Below are 26596 nucleotides of genomic sequence, written 5' to 3' on the forward strand. Positions count from 1 at the left end.
GAACACTGATTTACGAGGATATTACAATATATAACGCGACTGGCTAACTTCGTAATGGCTCCATACATTGCAACCTTACTAGATGCATGAACAGCCAACTTTTTTTTATTGCATAGTTGAGTGGGTTATTATAATGATGATGATGAGGTGGATGTACAAACTCATGGCCCACCTCATGTTAAGTGGTTATCGGAGCCCATAGACATCTACAACGTAAATGTCGCCACCCACCTTGAGATATGAGTTCTAAGGTCTCAGTATAGTACAACGGCTGCCCCCCTTCAAACCGAAACGCATTACTGCTTCACGGCAGAAATAGGCAGGGCGGTGGTATCAACCCGTGCGGACTCTCAAGAAGTCCTACCACCAGTAAAATATCTTGTTAATCAATCAAATCTATCAAATATCTTGATTTCTATACATACCCGCCACAATAACCAACAAAAAAAACCGCTGTAATCTTATGAATCGTACCGTATTTACGTAAGAATACGTGCTGAGTATTATAATCTTAGTACAAACACGCGTTTAATGTTTTCTTTCCGCATCGCGGAGCCGCTGTCTCGCTACGTAAAAGGTGTTTTGTGCTTGTCTTTGTTAAGCGTTAACGATGCCTATAGCCACCTTGAGACCGAAGACGGCAGACCGGTCTTTGGAGTTGAACGAATAGCCGGGTGTATTGCGGTGCGCACACAAGTAAAAACAAATATACAAAACGCAAAAAAGTTGCTGGTTTTGGTTTATTATTGAAATTATTTATTGCAGAAAAAAATGCTCTGAGGAATTGTTTGAGATTATACCATCGTCTTGTTTTTACCATAGCACCGCCCGCCACCAGAGTAGAGTTCATCCATACTACCTGGAGCCACTGCGTTCATCCACAGTGCGTTTCCAGAGATATTTCTTGCCACCTACCATCTTTGGAATGAGCTCTCCCCCACGGTGTTTCCCGAGCGCTATGTCATGTCCTTAACGGTAGGCAGCAGCTTGGCTCTGCCCCTGGCATTGCTAAAGTCCATGGGCAACGGTAACCCCTCACCATAAGGTGGGCTGTATGCTAGTCTGCCTACAAGGGCAATAAAAAAAAAGGTTATCAAGCTCTCGACGCACTTGATGTGAAGTGTTTAGTGAAACATCACGTTATGAATGTCGCCTTTTTTTATCTCTAAGTACTTTCTCGTAATTACTAAAATAATGGACGAAAACATGAAAAATGTAGCAAGCTCTCATAGAACCAAACATATCATTTAGATGAAACTAGCTTGTTAATATTATTTTAATTATTGTATTAGTTAACATTCCATAGGTAAATGCGATAATTTGCCCCTATTAAAATTCGAACGAAAAGAAAATTCACTATGGCTTCTTTTAAAGTGACACATCTTGGGGTTAATTACAAGTAGCCACGAATACCACTGTAGCGGAAGCTCTCACAGAGCATACTAAAATTTGACAAAAGCCTGAATCGCGCTAATGAAATTTTCAAGATAATTTTGCTTATTCATGATCCGAACACAAAACATTCAGTCTGTCAGAGCAATTAAACCTGTTCAGTGGAAAACGTTTCCATTGTCGTACGCAAAATTGGTGACCGCGGCGCTATTTCGTGAAAATGGCAAAACCAGCATGGCTAAGCTACCGAGCGCTAAGCACCTTTTCAAACCTCGCTTGACGAAGGACTTCGCGCTCACGGAGCACCGAGAGAGGACCAGTCTAGAACAAGAACGTGGACAGCACTAATGATCTTTGGAAAGGCAGTGGAAGATGAAGTATACCCCCATTAGTAGTAAAATGAAAGAAAAGAAATTATTGATACATTTCCGATGGCTATAGATCCAATACAAAATATGATATAAAAGCCAAAGAGTAACGATGTTGTTGATCCTACGACCTTGGTCAGTACTTCTAACCCAATAAGACCGACGAAAGCGGCCCTTTACTGAAAGCAACGTTAGATATTCTCTAAAATAGTCACTACGTTTTGGTGGTTGGTAGGTGTTCCGCATCGTCATATCGTGATTTCCATTCTAGAAACTTCACGAATGGATCAAAATCTGTCAATCTATATACATTTAAGGGCACAAACATGACTAGGCTGTATTAATAACCCATCAATATGTTACGAACATATTGTGAACTTGACCTCATTGAGTCTATCAGTCATACGTTGAGCTCAATAGACATTAATTATGCATTCAAATCGAGAGTATTAGTTGTGAGTAACACGAGCAGGGTTGCCGGAAAATTCTAAAAATAGTCCTAATTTTATTTCAAATTTCTCCTTTCCACAATCGTATGAAACTTGGCAACTATGTGCACCTCTTATGTTAAAGTAGTAAGCTGATCTGTTTATGAAGCAAAAGAGTCGGCCAAATAACTCTGGATTACGAGACTATTTGGAGTCAAATGATTTGCCCATATTAATGACACATTATTGACAAATTTTCTGAGGTTTTTTCAAAACGGCAGCACGCGATTGCGGCCGTAGAATAACTATTCAAGACTTTTTTTTATTGCCCTTGTAGGCAGACGAGCACACGCCCACCTGATGGTGAGTGGTTACCGTCGCCCATTGACTTCAGCAATGCCAGGGGCAGAGCCAAACCGTTGCCTACCGCTTAATACTCTCCACAAGCCTCGTTTGAAGAAGGAGATGTCATAGCGCACGGGAAATACCTAACCCGGGAATAATGGAGGGGAGCTCATTCCATAGCCGGATGGTACGTGGCAAAAAAGACCTCTGGAAACGCACTGTCGATGAACGCAGCAGACTACCCGACGGAGAGAAAAAAAACTATACCTAGTCAGGTCATAAATTCTCCTTGGCGGACCCGTCGGCCGGCCTCCGTACCGTCGAGGCGGTCCGCCCGGTTCTCGCGGACTGGGTGGGCCGCGACCGCGGATGCCTCACCTTCCGGCTGACGCAAATGTTGACCGGCCATGGTTGTTTTGGCCGGTACCTTTTCAAAATAGCCGGAAGGGAACCGACGGCGCAGTGCCACCACTGCGCGGACCGCGACGAGGAAGACACAGCGGAACATACATTGGCGCGTTGCTCTGGATTCGACGAGCAACGCGCCGCCCTCGTCGCGGTCATAGGAGAGGACCTCTCGCTGCCGCGCGTCGTGGCTACGATGCTCGGCAGCGACGCGTCCTGGAAGGCGATGCTCGACTTCTGCGAGTCCACCATCTCGCAGAAGGAGGCGGCGGAGCGAGAGAGGGAGAGCTCTTCCCTTTCCGCACCGATCCGTCGCCGTCGAGCCGGGGGCCGGAGGCGGGAATACGCCCGCACGTCCCGGCCCCTGTAGGTAGCGGCCTCCCCCCGGTGAAGGTCAAGGGGCGACCTGAGGGGGTGAGGCCGCGCGGCGCGCTACCAGCACTCTAGCGCGCTGCCGTGGAGTGAATAGAGCGACCGGTCGACGGTGTATCGCGTCCCGACCCGGCAGGCTGGTTCTGGTCCAGCGGGGTATTCCGGGACACCAGCGGCACCGTCTGGGCGGCCCGACGGGCTGCCGTACCGAGACGGCCGACGTTTCAGAGCCTTCGATTCGCCTCGAAGGCTCCGTCGGCTGGGCGTCCTTGGGGTGAGCCGCGCCGTCTGGTTGTAGTGTTGACCGCGGTAGCCCCCCTACCTCATCCGGGTTCTGACCTCGTAGGAGGTTCGGCCCTCTACCCGAAAAAAAAAAAAAAAAAAAAAAAGGTCATAAATTCTGTCACATGTTTAATGTAAAATAATTGAAACAAGTTTATTCATTATGTAACCATTCATATACCAAAATGAACTTAACAAAACATGGATTCTTATGACACTAAAGTTTATTCAAAATGACCTCCGTGATTTTGAATACAGGCCTTCAATCTGCGCGGCCAGTCGTCTATCGCAGCACGAACGAGGTCCATGTCAATATCGGCGGCTGCCTTAATCAAGGATGTCTTGAGTGACTCCAAATTGGGATGAGGCTTTGAGCACGTCTTTTTCTCCAAGTGTTGCCATATCTTGTAATCTAACGGATTCAAATCTGGACTGGAGGAGGGCCAGTCTTCGTGCCGGATGAAGTCGATTTCACGCGCCGCCAGCCAGTCTTGTGTGCTCTTCGCTCTATGAGCTGGCGCCGAATCTTGTTGGAATACCCAGTGCCTGTTATTGAACATGGTATGAGAAACAGGTTCCACAAGGTTCGTCAGGACTGTGTTTTGATACACAACTGCATTCGTTTTTACACCTTTCTCACAAAAATGTACCTCTGTTAAGCCCCAATAAGAAACTTCCAACCATACCATGAGCGAGGATGGAAAATGACCTCGTTGGACACGCGGAATACGGTTGCTCGCTTCTTCACTACTGTGTGCGTACACCTTATCATTTTGTTTGTTGTAGCTCTCTTCTACGGTAAAAAATTTTTCATCCGAAAAAAGAATTTCCCGATATTTTTTTCCCGCGTACCGCTTCAGCAAAGCGCGGCATCTCTTCAGTCTCAGGTCCATTAGACGAGCATTCAAACGATGTCCTATTTTTATTCGATATGCCCGAAGCCCTAAGTTTTCATTTAACACCCTTTTCACCGTGGTTCTGCTTAACCCCATCTGAAGGGCCAACAGTTTCTGCTTACGTTTGGGATTTCTTTGAATTCGCGCCTTCACAGCTTTTATCACTGCTGGAGTCCTAACAGACCGAGGGCGACCACTTCTTGACCTGTCATCTACACTAGAGTCTTCATTGTATCGTTTGATGGTACGATAAACGAATCTTTTGGTTATATTCAAATTTTTCAGTATGTTAAAAATTTGAATTGGCGCGTAGCCGCAACGATGCAACGCAATAACTGCAACACGGTCTTCTTTAAGCGTCCACTCCATATTTAAAAATAAGTAAAATTCTAAAAAGTATACATTTTTATTTTCATGAACAATTCGAAATTCGAATTCAATAAACTTTTTTGTGGCCAGCATTCTAAAAGAAAAGTTTTTACTGTGTGACAATACTTATGACCTGACTAGTTATATAGGTCACGTTTAAATCATTAATTTCACCAAAGTACTCCTGTCAATTTTAATGATTATAATTCCGGTTCGCCAACATGTGGTCTGTATTAACCGAGCAAATTGACACTAGTATAAGTCTTATTATAAATTATGGTAACGACTAGTGGGTCGTGTCTGACCTCACACGAAATATATTCTGGGTCAATGCTATGCAAGGAGTTCTCGCTGGTTATCCGAAGGCGTAACCGCTTGCTTTATTTACCCATTGTTTCGTATGTACGACCGTTATTCTACTGTAGAATTTTCTGGCTACAATACGTTTATATTCGAAATTCTCAGAGTTAAATGAAGTAGAATTATGTAGATTTTTGGAACGATGTTCGTTATGAGACGATGCGGAGGGGTGCCCTAACCGGGAAAAAACGTCCGTAACGTAAGTTTTTTATTATTTATGTATTGTCTTAGTATGATGGCTATACAGTGTTTAATGTATAGTCTACCTGATGACGATTATTATTATTATTCATATAAATAGCTGTTTCTTTGTATATTATTATTACATATGTTTTATAAATCATTGTGAATAAAATAAAGTTAACAACTTTGTAAAGTAGTTTGTTTTTTTATCAATAAAAAAATCATAATAAAAAATGCGTACCCGAATAATTATTTTCTTTATACCTCGAATAGAACTTAAAATTAATATTTTAATAATAAGGAACTTCGTTCCAATCCGGTGTCCCACGACACCACACATGTTTTTTTATTTTTCTAATTTATATTCCACCATTGACTAGGTGGTCTTATATATAAACAAAGGGCTGCATGAGAGACTAACATCTCACAACATTGACTCAAAAGGTTATAAGACATCAGGAAGTACCACACACTACATTCCTGAACACGTTATTACATACACGTCGATAAAGTAATTTGTATATCACGTAGAAGGGTAAACGGAGTCACGACTAGACAGTTGATAAAGTGGTTATCAGAGACACCACCTACTTGAAGTCTGCCATTCAATCATCAAATACTAAATTGTCAAAGGAGGAAAAAGAAAAGTCAATCTCTATTGCACATTGAAATGTATATAGTACTCAAGATATAACCCGAGAGTTGACGTCAGGCCAGTGGCTGGTCCTAAAACACCTGCCAAATCCCTGTGCTCCATGATTAGAGGACATACTGCGTTAAGCACAACACAATTAGGGTTGAGAGTCAGAAATATATAATAGACACTAATAAATTAGCAAGGATTAGGACCAAAACACATCTTGTGCACTCAGAGGTCTTTTCAATCGCTCTCTATGGAGCAGAAACATGGACAATAAAAGCAGCGGACCGAAACAGAGTTGATGCTTATGAAATGTGGTATTGGCGTCGCCTATTAAGGATTCCATGGACAGCCCACCGCACGAGCATCTCGGTCCTACAACAGCTTAAAATGGAGAACGCTCAACGCCTGTCTAACACCTGCTTGCAACGCATAATGCGCTACTTTGGCCACGTTGCCCGCAGAGGTGTAGATAGCTTGAAACGTCTGATGGTCACTGGAAAAGTAGAAGGAAAACGTCCTAGAGGCCGGAGCCCTAAACGTTGGTCCGACTAGATCTCCGAGCAAAAAAACGGACCACTTACCACACCATGCAACTGATCGGAACCGATGAAGGCAGGCAGTCGACAAGCTGAAACGGAGTCACGATCCTCAGTAACGAGGGAGCGATGGAGAAGAAATAATAAATTAACATTGGACTATTTCCTTAACAACGCCTGAAAAAAACGGATATAATACTTATGCGTATAGTAAACAAATGCAACACGTTTAATATCTTCCCTTTAAATTATTTTCGTAAATCTTTTGATCATCTGGCAAAAGTCACTCATAGCCATAAGAACGCTCATTATGCGTCTCTAGCGAATGTTTTGTTTTCATTATTATTTTGGTCTACAATTAAGCATACTCGTTCATTCAACGATGTGATAGGAATGCTTCTCAGTCGTTTGCACTCTTAGCAGACTGGTGTGTTTTAGAAGACGTCGCCATTCTTCGCGTACCGCGTTCTCTTTTCAGCACTTGTTGCCAGGACCATTAAGAGCTGCCTTTATTTGATTGGTTCATCGTATAGGTGATCTGCCGCGCGGCCTTGTGCCCTCAATCATGTCTTGCACCACAATGCGCTCAACTTTTGTTTCCCCTACCTAAGCTGGTAGCCTTTAGAGGCTATGCCAGCGTAGCCAAGCGAGTAGGTGAGCTCTCGGGGCTCTAACCTGCTGACTTGCTAACACTAACCCTAGCAAGAGCAGCGCTTCACAGAATCTACCACCAGATCGGAAACACGACCTACTGAGAAGATGCGACGAGAAACTCAGTGGACTGTGTTTATGGGTTAGGGTTCTCAACAAGGGATAGAAATAGACACGAGAATATCGAACCGGAGCGTGCTCACAATACGACAGTAAAACATAACGACACACAAACACCACAGTAACCGGGTTTAATTTTAATTAGTTGTATGACCGTCTATTACAGCTACAGCTTTAACTGTTCGTTCGTAGTGGGGGCGACGACCGCGTATAGTCTAGTTTTAGTGCTTCCTTGATGCGCTAATTTTAGAGGAATAAATACTATGGAACATCTGCGAGAAAACTGGTTGCTGTATGCGTATGAGAGGTTAAAGGATTCGTACGTACGGCTTATGATAAGAAGATACGAAAACGTTATGTATTACTTGATAATTGAAACTAGGAAGGGGGCAGAAAGTTATGAGGATACGACTACCATTGACGTAGCTCAGAAATATTCATATTGCGGCTATCAGTTAGCTAGCTGATCGGGTATAAGTTATTGCCTAAAAGACCCGGTAAATTCATATCGAACGATGCCTTTGTACCGGTATTCGAATCTCACGCAGAATCTACCACCGGATCGAAATCGAGACCCACTGACAAGATCCGACGAGAAACTGAGTGGGCTAAAAATTAGACCTCATGTCTTAAGGTGGGCAGCGGCTTTCGTGACGTCATGTCTATTAGTTCCAATAAGCACTTCACATCAGGCGAACCGTGAGCCCATTCATCTGCCTATACCCACAAAAAGCAGTTAAATCACACTACTTTTACAGAAAAGCTGACCAGCTTTCGGAAATTATTCACGGGGTCTCACATCTCACAAAGCGAATTACTATTGATATGCGAAAGCTATCGATTGTATTGGCAATTAATTTAAATATTTAAACTCAACATTATATTAATCGATCAATTGTTATGATAATTCTTTATAAGTTATGGTGTAATCAAACGAGAGAGAACAATGGGAGGGTATCGCTAAATCATGTGAACCAATGTCGTTATTGCGGTGCAAATTATAAGCGAAAGAATATTTTTTTTAAGAAATCGCCGTATCCGCCTATGAATTGGGTGCGACCGAACCTCAGATTGTACGGGACTCATCCGAGACAGACTGGAGGCAAAAGCGAAGGAATAATAGTGTACTTAACCATCAACGTATCTGGCGAAGTAGCTCCATTATTCACTCGTGATTTCAAATGTGTTTCGGATGAAAATGAAACGGCTTCAATTTAAACTTTTTGTGTTGAGCTTAATATCAAATATTTTTCAAAAATGAGTAAAGGAATTTTGAAAAAAAAAACACCCTTATAAAAACTTTAACTTATAACAAAAACACAAAAATCAATGTTAAGTTCACAGCAAAATAATATTAAACTGTTATTAAAAAATGTTATTTACTTATTAAAATGATTTTACACTAGCGGCCCGCTCCGGCTCCGCTCGGGTCTTGAACAAAAATTTTAACGATATATGACGTTGTTTTATTTTTTTAAATAATAGAACACTTATTGCGGCATAACTATAATAGCTAACATATGCTGTCGCGACACTTTTTGTAAACAATAATGTGTTCTATAGTCTTAGTGCATTATTTTATTCTATCATTATTAGTTTTGGCAGGGCACGCGATGTAAAGAATATTTTAGGTAATGTTTTTACACCTTGGGTTACATTATTGGAGTTTTAGTAAGGATCCCTAATTTTTTCGAAAAAAGATTATAGCCTATGTCACTCGGGAATAGTGTAACTTCCAAACAGTGAAAGAATTTTTTAAATCGGTTCAATACTTTCGGAGCCTATTTAATACAAACAAACAAACAAATCTTTCCTCTTTATAATATTATTATTATTAGTATATTAGTATTGGTATAGATGTGCGCGCTAAGACAAGTATATGTCGATAATACCTATAATCAAAAAGCGTAATACTCGGTATTCCGACGCTTTATACGCATTAATAGACTCGATCTATCGACGGTTTGCGCTCTCAGGGTCAAAGCTATATTATCTGATTTTGAGTATTTATGTTGGTAATATTTATTAAATTAATAGGTCGATTAATTCATAATTCACTGAACCGAACTTTAAAACTTTAAATAGAAGATTAATAATTATATACGTATTCAAAAGAAGATTTATCTTTTCGAAACCGATGACAGAGATATAAAAAAGGCAAACTAAAAATCCAAGTTGATAAAATTATTTTAGTGTCCTTTATCGGCTATACCAGCTATGCGCGGACGGGTAGGTAAGCACATGGGTTTCATATGAGAGAATTTGCTAATACTAGACCTAGCAACAGCAGTGCCTCGCAGTATTTTTTTTTTATTTCCCTTGTAGGCAGACGAGCATACGGCCCACCTGATGGTGAGTGGTTGTAGGTGAAGCAGCTATTGACGCACGAGCAGCTCGGTACCCGCAAACCGTCACAATTCTTGCGTCACCTACACCTACAACACTTTTCGGTGTGCCCGAAGTCACATTTCTCGGGTACCAAATCTCTGAAAGGGGCACAAAACCACTGGATAGCAAGGTTGAAGCAATCAACAATTTCCCCCCACCAAAAACCGTCCGAGAACTCAGACGATTTTTGGGGATGGTTAATTTTTACAGGCGATTTTTACCTAACGCCGCTCAGATTCAAGCCCCGCTGAACGCCTTGTTATCCGGTTCGGTTAAAGCTTCCCATCCGGTAGTCATGGAAGGAGATTCACTCAGAGCTTTCAAGGATTGCAAGAAAAGCCTTGCAGATGCAGCATTGCTGGCTCATCCTGACCCTCAAGCCAAATTAGGTCTAGTTACGGACGCCTCCGATACCGCAATAGGTGGAGTACTTCAGCAGCTCAAAGAGGAAGGTTGGCAGCCATTAGGTTTCTTCTCCCGCAAGCTGAGCCCGTCACAAATGAAATACTCTCCGTACGACCGTGAGCTCCTTGCGATTTACGAGAGCATACGCTACTTTCGGCACATGCTGGAAGCCACCCACTTCACAGTCTACACTGACCACAAGCCGCTATGTTACGCTTTCCACCAGCGGAAAAGTAATTGTTCACCACGTCAGTATAGACACCTCGACTTCATCTCGCAGTTCACCTCGGACATCGTCCACATCGCCGGTAAAGATAACGTGGTGGCGGATACCCTATCGCGCGTTGATGAACTGCAGACGCCTGTCGACCTAGAAGTGATGGCCAATCTACAAGCCTCAGATGCTGAACTCCAAGACCACCTAACAGGCGAGACTTCTCTTCGCCTAGTCCAGACGAGCATACCTGGGAGTCGAGCCATTTTGTACTGCGACATCAGCACACCGACACCCAGACCCTTCGTCCCACATCAACTGCGCCAGCAAGTTTTTGACTGCCTCCACTCGCTCAGTCATCCAGGTCCCAATGCGACAACTAAACTAAATTCCGACCCGGATCCAAAACCAGATCCAGGGCCTCCACACCAGCAGACGACTCGATCGGGGAGGAAAGTACGCTTTCCCGATTATTATCGACCTAAGTAGGTCTCTGGAGGGGAGTGTTGTAGGTGTTTCTACTATATTTATGTATATTAGTTCATATTATTTATTAATTTACATTGTACACCTACGCAATATTTAATATTATATCATATTTAATTACGTATTCTATAACACACTCTCATACAGTACACAAATACGCTAAACAATCATACATTCACAACACTACTCAAAATTATATTATTCACACAAGCATAGTCGGGCGTAACTGCTAGTATGCAGCAAAGACCCCGACTATGTATAACTGCGTACGTACTGGTCGTCGCCTGCGCCACGCCCACGACTCGGCCGCCGCTCGCGGCCAGTCGGGTTTGATCAACGCTACGCTAAGACTGTGTCACTCCTCGACTTACGCGTACTCTTTTGCTTCGTTACGATTTATTGCTTTTGTCTATTTTGTATTATTGTGTTTGAACTTGCTACCGCTTTATCTGTGCCTTCTGTACTCCGTAATTTCTCCTTCTAAATATCGCTATACTATCTGTGATTGGAAATAAACTGTCCATCCAATTACGGACTCGTTATTGTGCCGCCCGGCACTGGTGACCTTACCACCATCAACAACGACCCCTAAAGTGGTTACCGTCGCCCATGGACTTCAGCAATGCCAGGGGCAAAGCCAAGCCGCTGCCTACCTACCGCTACCTACAATCTACCACCGGATCGAAACAGCGACCCTCAGGTTACGAATTTGAAAAGTTTATACTTTAAAGGTTTAAAAGGTTTTAGGTGGGAATATTGTTGTACTATACAATCGAGTGAATATGAGATATATATTAATATTTAGAATACGAAAATTAATGTGAACGTTTTTTTAGACAGTGAATCATGTAAGCAGATAAGCACGCGTTTAATATTAAAAGTGTTTTCGTTGTTGACTTCGAGATAAATAACTTATCGCTATCGCGCTTAAAAATAATGTCAAAATAACAAGAAATTAAACAAAGTGATTTGCCCATCACTATTTATATACTTAACGGTTTCACGACCGACTTCCACTATGAAGGAGTAACACTGCTATATGAAAACTGCTAAAATTGCTACACGTTTGCTTGTAACTAATTCGTCTAATAGAAATATGTATAATATTCAATCGAATTCCGACAGTCCACAAATTTTCAGCATCTATCTCATCGAAAATATCATCTTTGTGGAATATAGGAAAAGCATTTTTTTTTTAAGATATACATCTTATAGGAACACAACAAAAGCCTTCAGTCTAAGCTTTTTGAAGTGAAAACTTCTTTAGAATCGTTGTGATTTCAAACCGGATGCAACGGAAAAAACGACAGGTAAGAGACACAAATACAAAAATGTGTAGGATGAAGTCAGCACAGAAATATACATACTATTTAATACAGCGCCATCTGTGAGATTTTTTAATACTAACGTGTGTATGAAAGCTCTTGTAGTGAATTTTAATTTAGGATTATACGTGAAATTAAAATATCAATTCACAGAGGGCGCTACCTTACAATTATTTACTAATGACAAAATTTTACATATACTTAAGACGTTTAGGATAATTGTATTTTAATTTTGGAAGGTTTCACTTCTACCACGTGTGAATTGCACACATTTTTTTTTATATCGCCCGAAATGAAAACCAATTTTAAAACAGCTGAAGCGCGGGGTCATCGGTCGCTTGGGATCGCTTCTAGCTTCTTTTGAGTTATATTGCCTTTTCACGAAATTTTATTTAACGTCTAAATGTACTCATGGTTCATTTCGTAAATAAATTAGGCCTTTTTTTTTTATTGCCCTTGCAGGCAGACGAGCATACGGCCCACCTAATGGTGAGTGGTTACCGTCGCCCATGGACTTCAGCAATGCCAGGAGCAGAGCCAAACCGCTGCCTACCGCTAAAAATTTTTTTTATTTTTTTATTTTTTTTTTATTGCATACTTGGGTGGACGAGCTCACAACCCACCTGGTGTTAAGTGGTTACCGGAGCCCATAAACATCTACAACGTAAATGCTGCCGCGGGTGGGTAAAAGGTGGGTCCTTGAGATATGAGTTCTAAGGTCTCAATATAGTTACAACGGCTGCTCCACCCTTCAAACCGAAACGCATTACTGCTTCACGGCGCAGAAATAGACACCTCCTGCTGTTTTAGTCGTAAGTAAATAGGGAGCGCTGGCTGAGATCCCCACTTCAATAAAGCGGCACGACACGAGAACCCTCTCATCGTGGCCGCCGGTAACTACATTCCCGATCCTGCGGACAGAATGGAAAGCAGTCGACGTCGCCCAAAACACGTCATCTCGGATCCTCCCGATCCACTAACAGTGCTTTTAGGTACTTCAAACACCGGTCACCGGTCACCGGTCACGAGTAAATTAACTCCCAGACGCAGCCCACTGAGTTTCTCGCCGGATCTTCTCAGTGGGTCGCGTTTCCGATCCGGTGGTAGATTCTGCGAAGCACGGCTCTTGTTAGGGTTCGTATTAGCATCGTCGTCAGGTTTGAGCCCCGTGAGCTCACCTACTAGCCACGGTTACGCTGAAATAGCCTCTCAAGGCTATCAGCTTAGGTAGAAAAAAATATATGCTGAGATACGTTTAAAAAGTCCAGTTCAAAACTGCGTGATACGCGCCAACGAACCGTTCCCAGTTTCAAGAAAATTCCATTCGCGATAAACGAGATTTAAGATAAGACTCTGTTATCAGCACGACAGATAAGTCTCCATACGTAAATATGCCTTACCTAGATTTCGTCTCTGGTACGGCAATATGTTATTAACCCAACGATGAGCCCTATTTACGTCGAGAGCACGTGACATTCCCTCGTGTATCTGTGTGCTTAGTGCGAGTTTTTTAACGTTCTCGATAGCGTAAAAGTTAACTCAAATTTGTATGGTATTCGAACGTTTGCCTACAGTTGCCGCTAGGGGCGCTGTTCCAACTGCATACACAAATTTCAGTTAACTTTCACGCACTGAGCACACTGGTCACGGAAGACGTGCATTATGAAGCTGATGACGGAATATCGTTCATAGCTAAATGACCACAGAGCATTATTGGTAAAGACGCCGTGAGAAACACGGTCGCCCGCACACAGCTAGTCAAATCAAAATCAAAGAAGTTTTTTTTTTTTCAATAATAAACCATGTCATTTTACGTTTCATTAATATTGCTTTAATAAAAATTCTTGACTGTGAGATCGACTCTGCGTATAACAAGAAGAACAAACAAAAAAATACACTCTCGCATTGCTGATAATGTTATAATTACAATACAGTCTCAGCTATTATTTTAACTAATTTGTGTGTGATGAATCAATCGACAATTTTACGGCTCATCCCTAATACAACGCATATAAATAATTAAGATTTTAATGGAATTTTCGATAAAAGCATTTCCAAGTGTTTCGAAGTTTTTTTTTTTTGCTTAGATGGTTGTACGAGCTCACAGCCCACCTGGTGTTAAGTGGTTACTGGAGGCCATAGACATCCACAACGTAAATGCGGTACCCACCTTGAGATATAAGTTCTAAGAAGTAAGTATAGAAGTAAGATATAAGTTCTAAGAAACGCATTACTGCTTCACGGCAGAAATAGGCAGGGTGGTGGTACCCACCCGCGCGGACTCACAAGAGGTCCTACCGCCAGTAATAAAATTACTAAAGTAATTAAGTATGTACTAGTTTTGTTTTTAACAGCTCACAGACTTCCACTACTGGACGTAGGCCTCCTGCAAGGTCGCCACAATAACCGGTTCTGGGCAGCGTGCATTCAGCGGATTCCAGCGATCTATAGCAGTTCATCGGTCTACTAGAACTAGTAAGTACTAGTAACAAATAAATAGTTGTTTAAAAAAAACTAACAAAATACGCTTTTATTGAAAATCCAAAAGAAAATAAATTTTAATAAATTTGAATGAAAAATAGTGTACGAAAAAAAGATTTTATTGAAAAAAAAAAGCGTGTGGTGCTTTTCAGGATATTATCAAAATAACCCTTCTACTCATATCTATCTGTTCGTAAAATATTTATAACTACTGATACCATGCACCCGACGCTTTTTTTAGAATGAAATCATTTTTTCTTACACTATTTTTATTATTTTCTATTTTTTAGTTGGTTTTTCTATAAAAGCGTATTTTGTTAGTTTTTTTAAACTATAATTTATTTTTCATTTATTAGTTGAATTTCAATTTTATCAATTTTATTTTTTTATTATATTTTTTCAATATTGAATTGTCATCGGTCCTTAATAAGTATACCAAATTTCGAGTTAATCCGACGTTTTGAAGGGGGTCAAAATCATGTTCAAAGATTCCGTTACAAACATACACACTAACATACATGCGTCTGAATCTAATAAAAGCGTATTTAAAAAAACTCAACAATAGTCACATTTCACCAAACGATATGTTTGACTCGTGAACTTTATCAATGCGCAACCTTTTATAAACCCAAATGATTACCGAGAACTTGTACTATAACATTTTGGATTAAGCATATATATCGGCGCGATGGATGATTCACGCATTTAAAAGAATCTCTTTTAGTTACATAAGTCAAATAATCAATCAAGAAAACATCTTTTAACTGTTTAGAATCAATTGTGATGTAATCATTGTAATGTAAAACAACACGTGATTTATAATCACCACGTGTTATTTCATTATTTAACCTAAAAACTCAAACACGTGTTGATTTGCAAAAATCACTATAAATACCGGCCGCTCTGCCGACGACGAATCATTCGTGTTCGAGCCGTAGGACAGTACGGATCTCTCCGGAAAGTTGTTACGCTTGTAGCGAAATATAAACAGTGTTCGTAAAGTTCTCGTGAAGTTTTCGTTCAGAAGCCCGACATGAGTCATCATCATGAAAGTAATAACTGTGACGTCAGCAATGCTGACGTCACACTTTTTAAAAACAATACGGAGGTTAATGTTCCGTCATCAGAAGTGGGATCACATGCTGCCTCCGCTCAGCAACAACCTGAAGCTACATCACAAATAGAACCACACCATGGATTAAATACTACAGGCAATGCTGGGAGTTCCTTGGAACAGGAACAGGAACAGCCACAATCAGCATTGCTTAACGCACCGATGAGCAGCGTACCGCCACAATTCATCATGCAGATGATGCATGTGATGCAGCAAATGTCGGAACGCTTAAGTACACCAGCAGAAACTAAGATACGTATAAATGATATTTACCTACCATCATTTGACCCCGACACTAGTGTGGGAGTACGTGAGTGGTGTCAACATATCGACAAAGCCATTGAGACTTATCGACTCAACGACTTTGACATACGCATGAAAGTTGGCAGCCTCCTAAAGGGAAGAGCGAAGATGTGGGTTGACGATTGGATGGTCACTGCAGCTTCGTGGGCTGAGCTGCGCAACAATCTTATCACGACATTCGAGCCAGAAAATCGCTATTCTCGAGACATAGCTCGATTTAGAGAACATATGTACGACTCTTCAAAGGACATCTCGGAGTTCTTGTCACGAGCTTGGGTCTTGTGGAGGAGGATCACCAAAGACAAACTACCTAATGAAGATGCAGTTGAAGCAGTTATTGGTTGCGTGAATGACGAGAAACTTAGGATCGAGCTACTGAACACAAGAGCCACAACAGTACCAGAATTGATATCTGTTGCATCATCAGTAAGAGCCATGAAGCGTTTTCACCAGGGCTCAAATAAGCTGAGTACAAATAAGCGTCCCCGTTTTTTGAATTCTACTTCATCAAATTCATCTTACCATATCTGTAAAAGAACTAATCACACCACCAACGAATGCTACTACAAAATGGTTACCGAATCAAAGCCCGAACAAAGAAACAAAACAACAACTGAGACAACGAAGGAAGTAACCTCCTACCAGAACGATAAAACAACAATCTGTTCATTCTGCAAAATACCAGGACACAGTTTTGAAACATGCTTCAAACGTGAACGAGCATTGACATCAAACGTAAATTACGTTGCTGGATCAAAACTAGCTCCGATTCAGGTGAAGTTTGGATCAAAGAGTTTTCAGGCAATCTTTGATAGTGGCGCAGAATGCTCACTTATGCGGGAATCCGTAGCAGCTCAAATACCCGGAAAAAGACTACAAACGGCAGATTACTTGAAAGGAATTGGACAATTTCCTGTACTATCAATAGCTACACTCGTAACGGTAGGTGTCATCGATAACATCAACGTTGAATTACAGTTTCACATAGTGGCAGATTACGAGATGACTACAGATATTTTAGTGGGTATGAACTTGATAAACAATACGAACCTAACTATGACGATCACTTCGGGCGGGACGAGGCTAGCACGTCAGCCACATGTTAATCAAGTTCAGTGTATAAATCCAATTTTCGATAAACTGGATTGTGATCTCACAAATGAAGAAGATATCGCAAAATTACGCACCCTTCTAAACAAATATCAGCACCTGTTTATCAGAGGGTATCCAACAACTCGTGTCAAGACAGGTGAACTGGAAATCCGCCTGAAGAATCCAAACAAATATGTAGAACGAAGACCTTACAGGCTCAGTCCAATCGAACGAGAAAGGGTGCGAGCCATTGTGAAAGAGTTGATGGAGCATGGCATTGTACGCGAAAGCAAGTCTCCATACTCCAGTCCCATCATCTTGGTGAAGAAGAAGAATGGTGACGATCGCATAATCATCAATTGAAAAGACAGCCTTTGTCACACCGGATGGACTGTATGAATATACGACTATGCCATTTGGATTGAGTAATGCATGTTCAGTCTATCAACGATGCATCAACAGAGCTCTGAGCTCGTTAATGGGGAATGCAGCTCAAGTCTACGTCGATGACGTATTAAGCAGATGTGAAAATATCGCAGAAGGGCTGTCAAACATAGAACGTATTCTAATAGCACTACAAGATGCGGGTTTTTCCATTAATGCTGATAAATGCAGTTTTTTTAAGCGTTCAATCGAATATTTGGGTAACGTAGTATCAAATGGACAAGTCTGGCCAAGCCCACGGAAAATAGATGCTCTGGTAAAATCGCCGGTACCAACAACACCCAGACAAGAGGAAGCACCTATTCAATTGTACACAGATGCAAGTAGTTTGGGATTCGGAGCAGTACTGGTACAAGTAATTGCGGGACGACAACATGCAGTTGCCTTTATGAGCATGAGAACTACTGAAACAGAAAGTCGCTATCACTCTTATGAATTAGAGACCTTGGCAGTAGTCCGAGCGATAAAACACTTTCGGCAGTATCTTTATGGACGTAAGTTTACAGTTATCACAGACTGTAATGCACTAAAAGCATCCAAACACAAAAAGGACTTACTCCCTAGAATCCACCGTTGGTGGGCATTTTTACAAAATTATAATTTTGAGGTTGAATACCGCAAGGGTCAACAGCTTCAACACGCAGACTACTTCAGTAGGAACCCAGTCGAACTCACAGTGAATATAATGACCAGAGATCTAGACTGGCTGAAAATTGAACAGCGACGTGATGAAACACTACGAGCTATAATGGATGGTATGAATAATAACAATCCAAGTAACGGCTATATGCTAGAAAACGATGTCCTCAAGCATATCGTACAAGATCCAACCTTCGGACACCGATACTGCACAGTGGTACCCAGGTCCTTTCAGTGGAGTTTAATAAACTCCTTCCACACCGCACTGAAGCACCCTGGCTGGGAAAAGACGTTGCAGAAAATTAAGGACAGCCACTGGTTTAACAACATGAGCACGAAGGTACGAAAATTTGTTGATAATTGCGTGGTCTGCAGGACATCGAAAGGAGCATCTGGTGCGGTACAAGCTCAAATGCACCCGATTCAGAAACCGTCTGCTGCTTTTCAAGTAATACACATGGATATAACAGGCAAGATGGGAACATCCAACGACCAACAGTATGTGATTATCACCATAGATGCTTTTACGAAATACGTGCTATTCTATTATGCAACTAACAAAAATCCACCCAGCACATTAGCTGCCTTAAAGCGTACGGTTCATCTATTCGGTACTCCTGTCCAAATAATAGTCGACGGTGGAAGAGAGTTCCTCGGTGAATTCAAGACCTACTGCGATAGGGTAGGTATTGACATTCATGCTATAGCACCAGGAGTCAGCCGAGCAAATGGACAAGTAGAACGCGTCGTAGCTACACTAAAAAATGCTCTTACTATGATCAAGAATTACGAAACAGAAGAGTGGCACACAACGATTGCAGAACTTCAGCTAGCAATAAATTGCACTCCGCATCGTGTGACAGGCGTAGCTCCACTTACATTACTCACTCAGCGAAAGCATTGTGTTCCTCCAGAGCTACTTAAATTAGTAAATATTGACGAGCAGACTATTGATATTGAAGCACTCACTAACCATGTTCAACACAAGATGTCACAAAATGCAGAACAGGACAGGCAACGTTTCAATTCAAAAAAAGCTAGGATCCATCATTTCCAGCGTGGTGATTATGTGCTCATAAAAAATAATCCTCGTAATCAAACTTCGTTGGATCTCAAATTCAGCGAGCCATATGAGATAACAAAAATCCTGGACAACGACCGCTATTTAGTAAAAAAGGTGGTTGGTTCAGGGCGTTCAAGAAAAGTAGCTCATCATCAACTCCGTCGGGCACCGCAACCTGGAGACCAGATAGCCGTATCGGCGGAAGAAAACGACCCTCCAGCATCAGCCGATGAACCTATATGAGCATGTTCGACAATCAACTGATTAATTAATACAAAGGTAAAAGTTTTTATTTTTGATTACCAAAATTACACCCCGACAAAAGTACCACAGTGTACGCCTCGACAAAAGTACCACAGTGTACGCCTCGGCAAAAGTACCACAGTGTACGCCTCGGCAAAAGTACCACAGTGTACGCTTCGGCAAAAGTACCACAGTGTACGCTTCGGCAAAAGTACCACAGTGTACGCTTCGGCAAAAGTACCACAGTGTACGCCTCGACAAAAGTACCACAGTGTACGCCTCGGCAAAAGTACCACAGTGTACGCCTCGACAAAAGTACCACAGTGTACGTCACAATAAAACACTACACAAAATAAGTTACTTTCAAAGTAACCTAAAAAGGTACACAGATACCAATCTCAGAAAAAGAACATTCTACTATTTCAGATAGACTCCAAGAACTCTCTGGTGATTCACCATACATGAGCGGCTGGTGCAGAGCGCGCACCGCCTGTCAGTATGGCCGTATCGGCGCGATGGATGATTCACGCATTTAAAAGAATCTCTTTTAGTTACATAAGTCAAATAATCAATCAAGAAAACATCTTTTAACTGTTTAGAATCAATTGTGATGTAATCATTGTAATGTAAAACAACACGTGATTTATAATCACCACGTGTTATTTCATTATTTAACCTAAAAACTCAAACACGTGTTGATTTGCAAAAATCACTATAAATACCGGCCGCTCTGCCGACGACGATTCATTCGTGTTCGAGCCGTAGGACAGTACGGATCTCTCCGGAAAGTTGTTACGCTTGTAGCGAAATATAAACAGTGTTCGTAAAGTTCTCGTGAAGTTTTCGTTCAGAAGCCCGACATGAGTCATCATCATGAAAGTAATAACTGTGACGTCAGCAATGCTGACGTCACACTTTTTAAAAACAATACGGAGGTTAATGTTCCGTCCGTTTTTTTCCTGTGAATGATGACGTTCGCGTCTATATTCGTACGGCATATGGATTCGTGGGATCGTCCGTGTAGCAACAATAGCAAAATAGTAATGTACATTTCTCAGTACTATTCGGATTGCCGATAATCTTTTTTAATCACTAGCGACCCGCCCGCGCTTCGCTTCGGAAACTGTAATTTATTATTGACTTCTCCACTATTTAATGAATGTTATTATACATATAAACCTTCCTCTTCAATCACTCTATCTATTAAAAAAAACCGCATCAAAATCCGTTGCGTAGTTTTAAAGATTTAAGCATACATAGGGACAGACAGATATAGGGACAGAGAAAGCGACTTTGTTTTATACTATGTTGTGACTTGTTGGATACGGAAATTAGGTATCAGATGAGAAACAACTGTTGCAAATCGAAATCAGAGTGAACTAGGCTATGACTGACTCCGTGGCATAATAATTTGCACACCCAGGGCAAGGGTCGTAGGTTTAATACCCACACAGACCAAACTTTCGTGTGGTGAACAAGGCTTTTTTGTTGGTGTGTAATATCTTGATATGCATTCATTTCAACATATACAAGATTATTTTTTTTATTGCTTAGATGGGTGGACGAGCTCACAGCCCACTCGGTGTTAAGTGGTTACTGGAGCCCATAGACATGTACAACGTAAATGCGCCACCCACCTTGAGATAAGTTCTAAAGTCTCAGTATAGTTACAACGGCTGCCCCACCCTTCAAACCTACCGGTGGTACCTACCCGTGCGGACTCAGAAGAGGTCCTACAGAGTTTATAGGTTTCATATTCCTATAATCGACAGACTCCTAGTTTGGGACCAGATGGTCGTGTGTACTTTATCCCGGATTATAATTACTTATCTTATTTATTATAGAGGGTCAAAACGCCTAACAACTAAATAGAGCAAGTATAAACCATCAAGATAAAAATATTTCACACAGTAATTATTAGTTAATTCATTGGAGTATAAGACTATAATCATTTTTCAAAATCGCTACACTATCTTTACAAAACGCCATTAAAGCAAATGTAATTTTGCAATGCGTGACGTCATTCAAGGCAAAGTAAGGCAAGAAAGAACCGAGCATAGAACATACGAGACTAACACAATGTTGTTATCTTATATATTAATACGTGAAGCAAAAACTTTGTATCCCTTTTTACGAAAATTGCGCGGACGGAGGAGTATGAAATTTTCCACACTTATAGAGAATATAGAGAAGAAGTGCACAACGCTAATATTTTTTTAAAATAATGCATAAAAGATACATTAAATCAATAAAGAAAACATTACACACACTACATACCATGTATTTGACGCACACACGCAGGCATACCTTTATTGTCAAACTTTTGTTCTTGACGTCTGTTGTCAAATTGAGATTAAATATTGTTTGTCTTTGTTAATATTTTTTATAGTGTAGTCTTGGCGAAATTTGTGATTATAGAAGTATAAAATACAATCATAATAGTGTACAAACTTACAATTCCAATTAATTATAGTCGAATTTCGACTACTGCGGGACCTCTAGTTGGAGTTAATGTGTTAGAATTCTAATTAAATCTTTAGTGATCTGAAATATGAATCTACGTGTGTTCCGAAATAATATTGATTGAAGATATTAAATTTAATGCGGTAAGCAGCGGCTTGGCTCTGCCCCTGGCATTGCTGAAGTCCATGGGCGACGGTAACCACTCACTATCAGGTGGGCCGTACGCTCGTCAGCCTGCAAGGGCAATAAAAAAAATAATAACATCTTTTTTTTATTGCTTAGAGGGGTGGACGAGCTCACAGCCCACCTGGTGTTAAGTGGTCACTGGAGCCCATAGACATTTACAACGTAAATGCGCCACCCACCTTGATATAAAAGTTCTAAGGTCTCAGTATAGTTACAACGGCTACCGCACCCTTCAAACAGAAACGCATTACTGCTTCACGGCAAAAATATGTAGGGTGGTGGTACCTACCCGTGCGGACTCACAAGAGGTCCTACCACCAGTAAAATACCAGTATAAACGGATTTTTGGATTGTTTATAATGTATCCGTTTGCGATTTAAAAGTCCACGCTGATAATTTACTAGTTTTTTTTTTAAAATCAGTTCTCAAGAGTTGGACGGGCGAACTAACCCCATTGAGTTTCTCGCCGGATCTTTTCAGTGGGTCGCGATTCCGATCCTGTGGTAGATTCTGCGAAACACCGTTCTTGCTAGGGCTAGTGTTGGCAAATTCTCTCAGGTTGAGCCCGTGAGATCACCTCTATCCGTCCGCGCGAAGCTGAAATGGCCTCTTAGGCTACCAGCGAATAGGCAGGAAAAAAGTTGTGATACGCATCACCACCCGAAATGATGACCACGACCACTCTGAAAGAGCGCAAACAACTGAGTAGAAAAATTAGAAAGACCAGTGACAATATTCCAAACATCTTTAACGTCAGTGTGAACATTAGAACTCATGGGTCACTGGAAAAGTAGAAGGAAAACGTCCTAGAGGCCGAAGCCCTAAACGTTGGTCCGATCAGATCTAGGAGCAAACCAGTGGACCACTTAGCGCTGCAGTACACCAGGCAACTCAACCTGCACTCCTCAGCAATGAGGGAGCGATGGAGAACAAAGAACATTAGAAGGACCTTTGACTTGTTTATTATTCATGATGTTTACTTCCAACGTAGGTTTGTTATTCACAACAACTTGCAATACAGAAGATAATAAAAGGCGCTTTCTTATAAAAATAAAAATAAAAATAATTGAAATCTCAATTCGGCTGCAATGCTTATTCTCGGAAACGAGACCGCATTAAAAAATTTAATCGGCTCTTTCAAAATCAACTTTATTCGTGTAGCGTGAAAAGTTATTTTAGGTTCACTAAGCAGTAGATAACATTGGATTGCACGATTTCGCATTGTCACGGTCGCATCGCGTTTTTTCTCCCACAGACTACAAAAGGAGGCTCCATTTTTTCCCGTGACTTGTTTGTCAATAATGTAATCTGTGTATTTAGGTTAATCATACTTGAATTCGTCCATTGTTTTTTCTTATTATTTACAATAGATTTGTGGCGACATCTATCCGCCATGAATTGGAACGACTTAATCACGTTAGCGAAAATTTCAGCGTGTTACGTCACTTTATTTTAAGTCACCTTTTTTTTAGTCATCTATTAACCTTGAGGGTCTAATCTGGCTTTACCATGTCTGGCAGGCTAGCTCCCGTTAGCTGAGTTTGAATGGAGTTGCTAACATGTAAACTAAGCTTCTCTGAATTTACCACCGGATCGGAATCGCGACCCACTGAGAAGATCTGACGAGAAACTCAGTGGGTTGTGTCTTTGGGTAAGTTGCACGTTCGTTACTTATCAACATTAGCGACGAGGTCAACAGGAACGGCTAGCGGTGCTTGAAATGCCTAAAGTCATCGAGAGTGGATCGAGAGGACCCGAAAGGACATGACTGGGTGACAGCGGTTGTTTGATCTCCCGTCATCTGGGTTGGGGACGAAGTTTACATTTTACGCGAGCAGTTAGTTCGTAAGCCCCAAATAGTTGCTATAAAACCTCAAAAGTTCGAAACCGAAGCAACCTTTTTTTTTTAATAGCTACCGCAGATAGAAATCCACAAGGAGTCGCGTGAATACTTCATCATGCCATAAACTTAAAAAACTGTGAAACGACTATGGTACGTTGACGATCTCGAATCTGTATCCATCTCTTAAAGTCGGTTACAGTCGAGCCACGAGCGCTTCACCATTGTAATCAGTCATAAATTTTAATACGCTCAAACAAACAATGGTCGATGAATATTTTATGTATTCAGTTTACGAACGATTTGTAAATAAAATGTTAGATCGAGTCAAAAATTGGATTTGTTAATAGGAGTGGTCAACGATCAGCATTTTATGCACAACAGTAACTATGTCATTGACAGTGTTCATGCATTTATTAGCTACGGTCGAGTGTGGGTATTTGTAAATACGCATTATATAAATCGTAGGTATGATGATAATGAAAAACAGCTGTTTCTAATGGTGTTTACCTTTCAAATTGGAACTCATGATTGCTTCGCAGAAGATTGGCATAGAAATAGGCAAGAAGATCTTACCTACCTGTGCTTGAACACCAACCAGCCAACACCGGTAATACAAACTAACTTTATTTCCTTATTCTTTATGTACCACAATCCATAGCGTCTTAAAATTTCTACTTAATAATTTCCTTAACCAACATTGGTTCCAATATGTGGACAAACTTGGCGGATGGACATGATTGGCTTAAAACGCGAATGGGTTGGCCCAGCTGATGCAGACATGACGATAACGAACGGCGCCGCCATCAAGAAATATTTCTATTCGAACTTCATTACTTGACGCCGATTCCGATGCTTGATGATACCGACAATTATCACAGAAAGCATATATTTAATTTGCATTAATTCGATAGAGGAGTATACGTAAAGAATATCACGCGAACATGTGCTGCCATCTATTGTCAAGTATATTACTAGTTTTACGAAAAATCATTTTTTTCAAACTATTAAAGTAAAATTATCATAAATAAATAAAATAATCTAAGCCTGTGTGTTGACAGTTTTATTTTTGGTGCACTAACTAATTATGTAGCAATTTAAAAATACTTCAAGTACTTATATTGTATTAATCTAGAAAGTGTCGGGGCGTGACAATGGAATACAATGCAGTTTCATCTCTCCCTGTTCAGTGATACAGTCTATTATTCTAGTCTGTTCGTTTTAGTGTTAATGTTCATTTCTATTGCCCTCCGTATCGGTAGCTTTAAATCTAATCGATTCATAAGGCGTAAACGTAAAAATTGAACGCATTGAAATCGATCACGAAAAAAAAAAAACAGAATTCTTCCGTGAATGTGTTGAATTAATATGTGGCTGGCTTAAAAGACAACGTAGCCAGTATTTTTTTAGATCTCACAGCAATGTTCTGTATATTAAATCTTCGACTTTATATTTCAATGTGGAGCTTGCACATTGTCATGGCCGCTTCAGTTTTCGACTAAATTATTCTTATTAGATTCTAGATTATTATAGCAATTTTTTTTATCATATTATAAAAAATTTAAGTGAGATTTTTCTGAACCAAAAAACAATAATATATCACATCATCGAAAAACATGATTCGTTTAATAAAGCATATATCCTTGTTTTAGTGAAGTTTAACTTAACAAACTTTTAATTTACATGACGATTGCGTCACTGTTTAGCTCTAGCAGTGGTTCTCCATTGTACACAGCCGAACTTTCCGAAAAGTATGAAATATGAAATTAATAAATAAGGATATCTAAGTTATTGCCACCGCGAGCAATTTTCAAACCTCATTCGAAATATAATATGCAAGTCGTAGTCCACAAATACACAGTTAATTCCAACACTAGATAAAAATGGCAAAAATGAATGAAAAGTGTTTTTTTTTTTTCTTGCTAGATGGATGGACGAGCTCACAGCCCACCTGGTGTTAAGTGGTTACTGGAGCCCATAGACATCTACGACGTAAATGCGCCACCCACCTTGAGACATTAGTTCTAAGGTCTCAAGTATAGTTACAACGGCTGCCCCACCCTTCAAACCGAAACGCATTACTGCTTCACGGCAGAAATAGGCAGGGCGGTGGTACCTACCCGCGCGGACTCACAAGAGGTCCTACCACCAGTGTATGCGCTACATGAAGTATTTCTCTCTCTCAGCGAAGTACGCTGTGATAAGATGCAATTCTCTCTTCCAAACGCAACTCCAAATGACGCTGTAAAGACCGAATTGAATGCGTTTATCTGTCAGCTTAAGTAATACTTTAATTTAACCCACTGGATTTCGCGCCGGATCTTCTCAATGGCTCGCCATTCCGATCCGGTAATAGACTCAGCGAAGCACTGCTCTTGCTAGAGGCATTGTCAGAAATTCTCTCAGGTTGACCCCGTGAGCTCATCTAGCAATCCGCGCGAAGTTGGTATAGCCCCTTAGGCTACCAACGAAAAGGTAGGGGGGAAAAAGAATGTTTTACAAGTATATAATGCTGCCTTGTAATGAACGATCTCTAGAAACTTTGACAAGCTCTGTCTCC

The 26596-nt window shown here is 40.9% G+C and overlaps 2 protein-coding genes across 3 annotated transcripts in view; one reads left to right on the forward strand and one right to left on the reverse strand.

Moving 5' to 3' along the window:
• Positions 1 to 26596, reverse strand: part of LOC101746092 (pleckstrin homology-like domain family B member 1) — a 120909-nt gene that overhangs the window by 89210 nt on the left and 5103 nt on the right. The window lies entirely within an intron of this gene.
• LOC119630446 (uncharacterized) lies at positions 15683 to 17521 on the forward strand. Its single transcript, XM_038019941.1, has one exon. The coding sequence runs from the start codon at positions 15683 to 15685 to the stop codon at positions 17519 to 17521; it is 1839 nt and encodes a 612-aa protein (XP_037875869.1).

This window comes from Bombyx mori, chromosome 24 (genome assembly GCF_030269925.1).
Source record: "Bombyx mori chromosome 24, ASM3026992v2".
Lineage (NCBI taxonomy): Eukaryota > Metazoa > Arthropoda > Insecta > Lepidoptera > Bombycidae > Bombyx > Bombyx mori.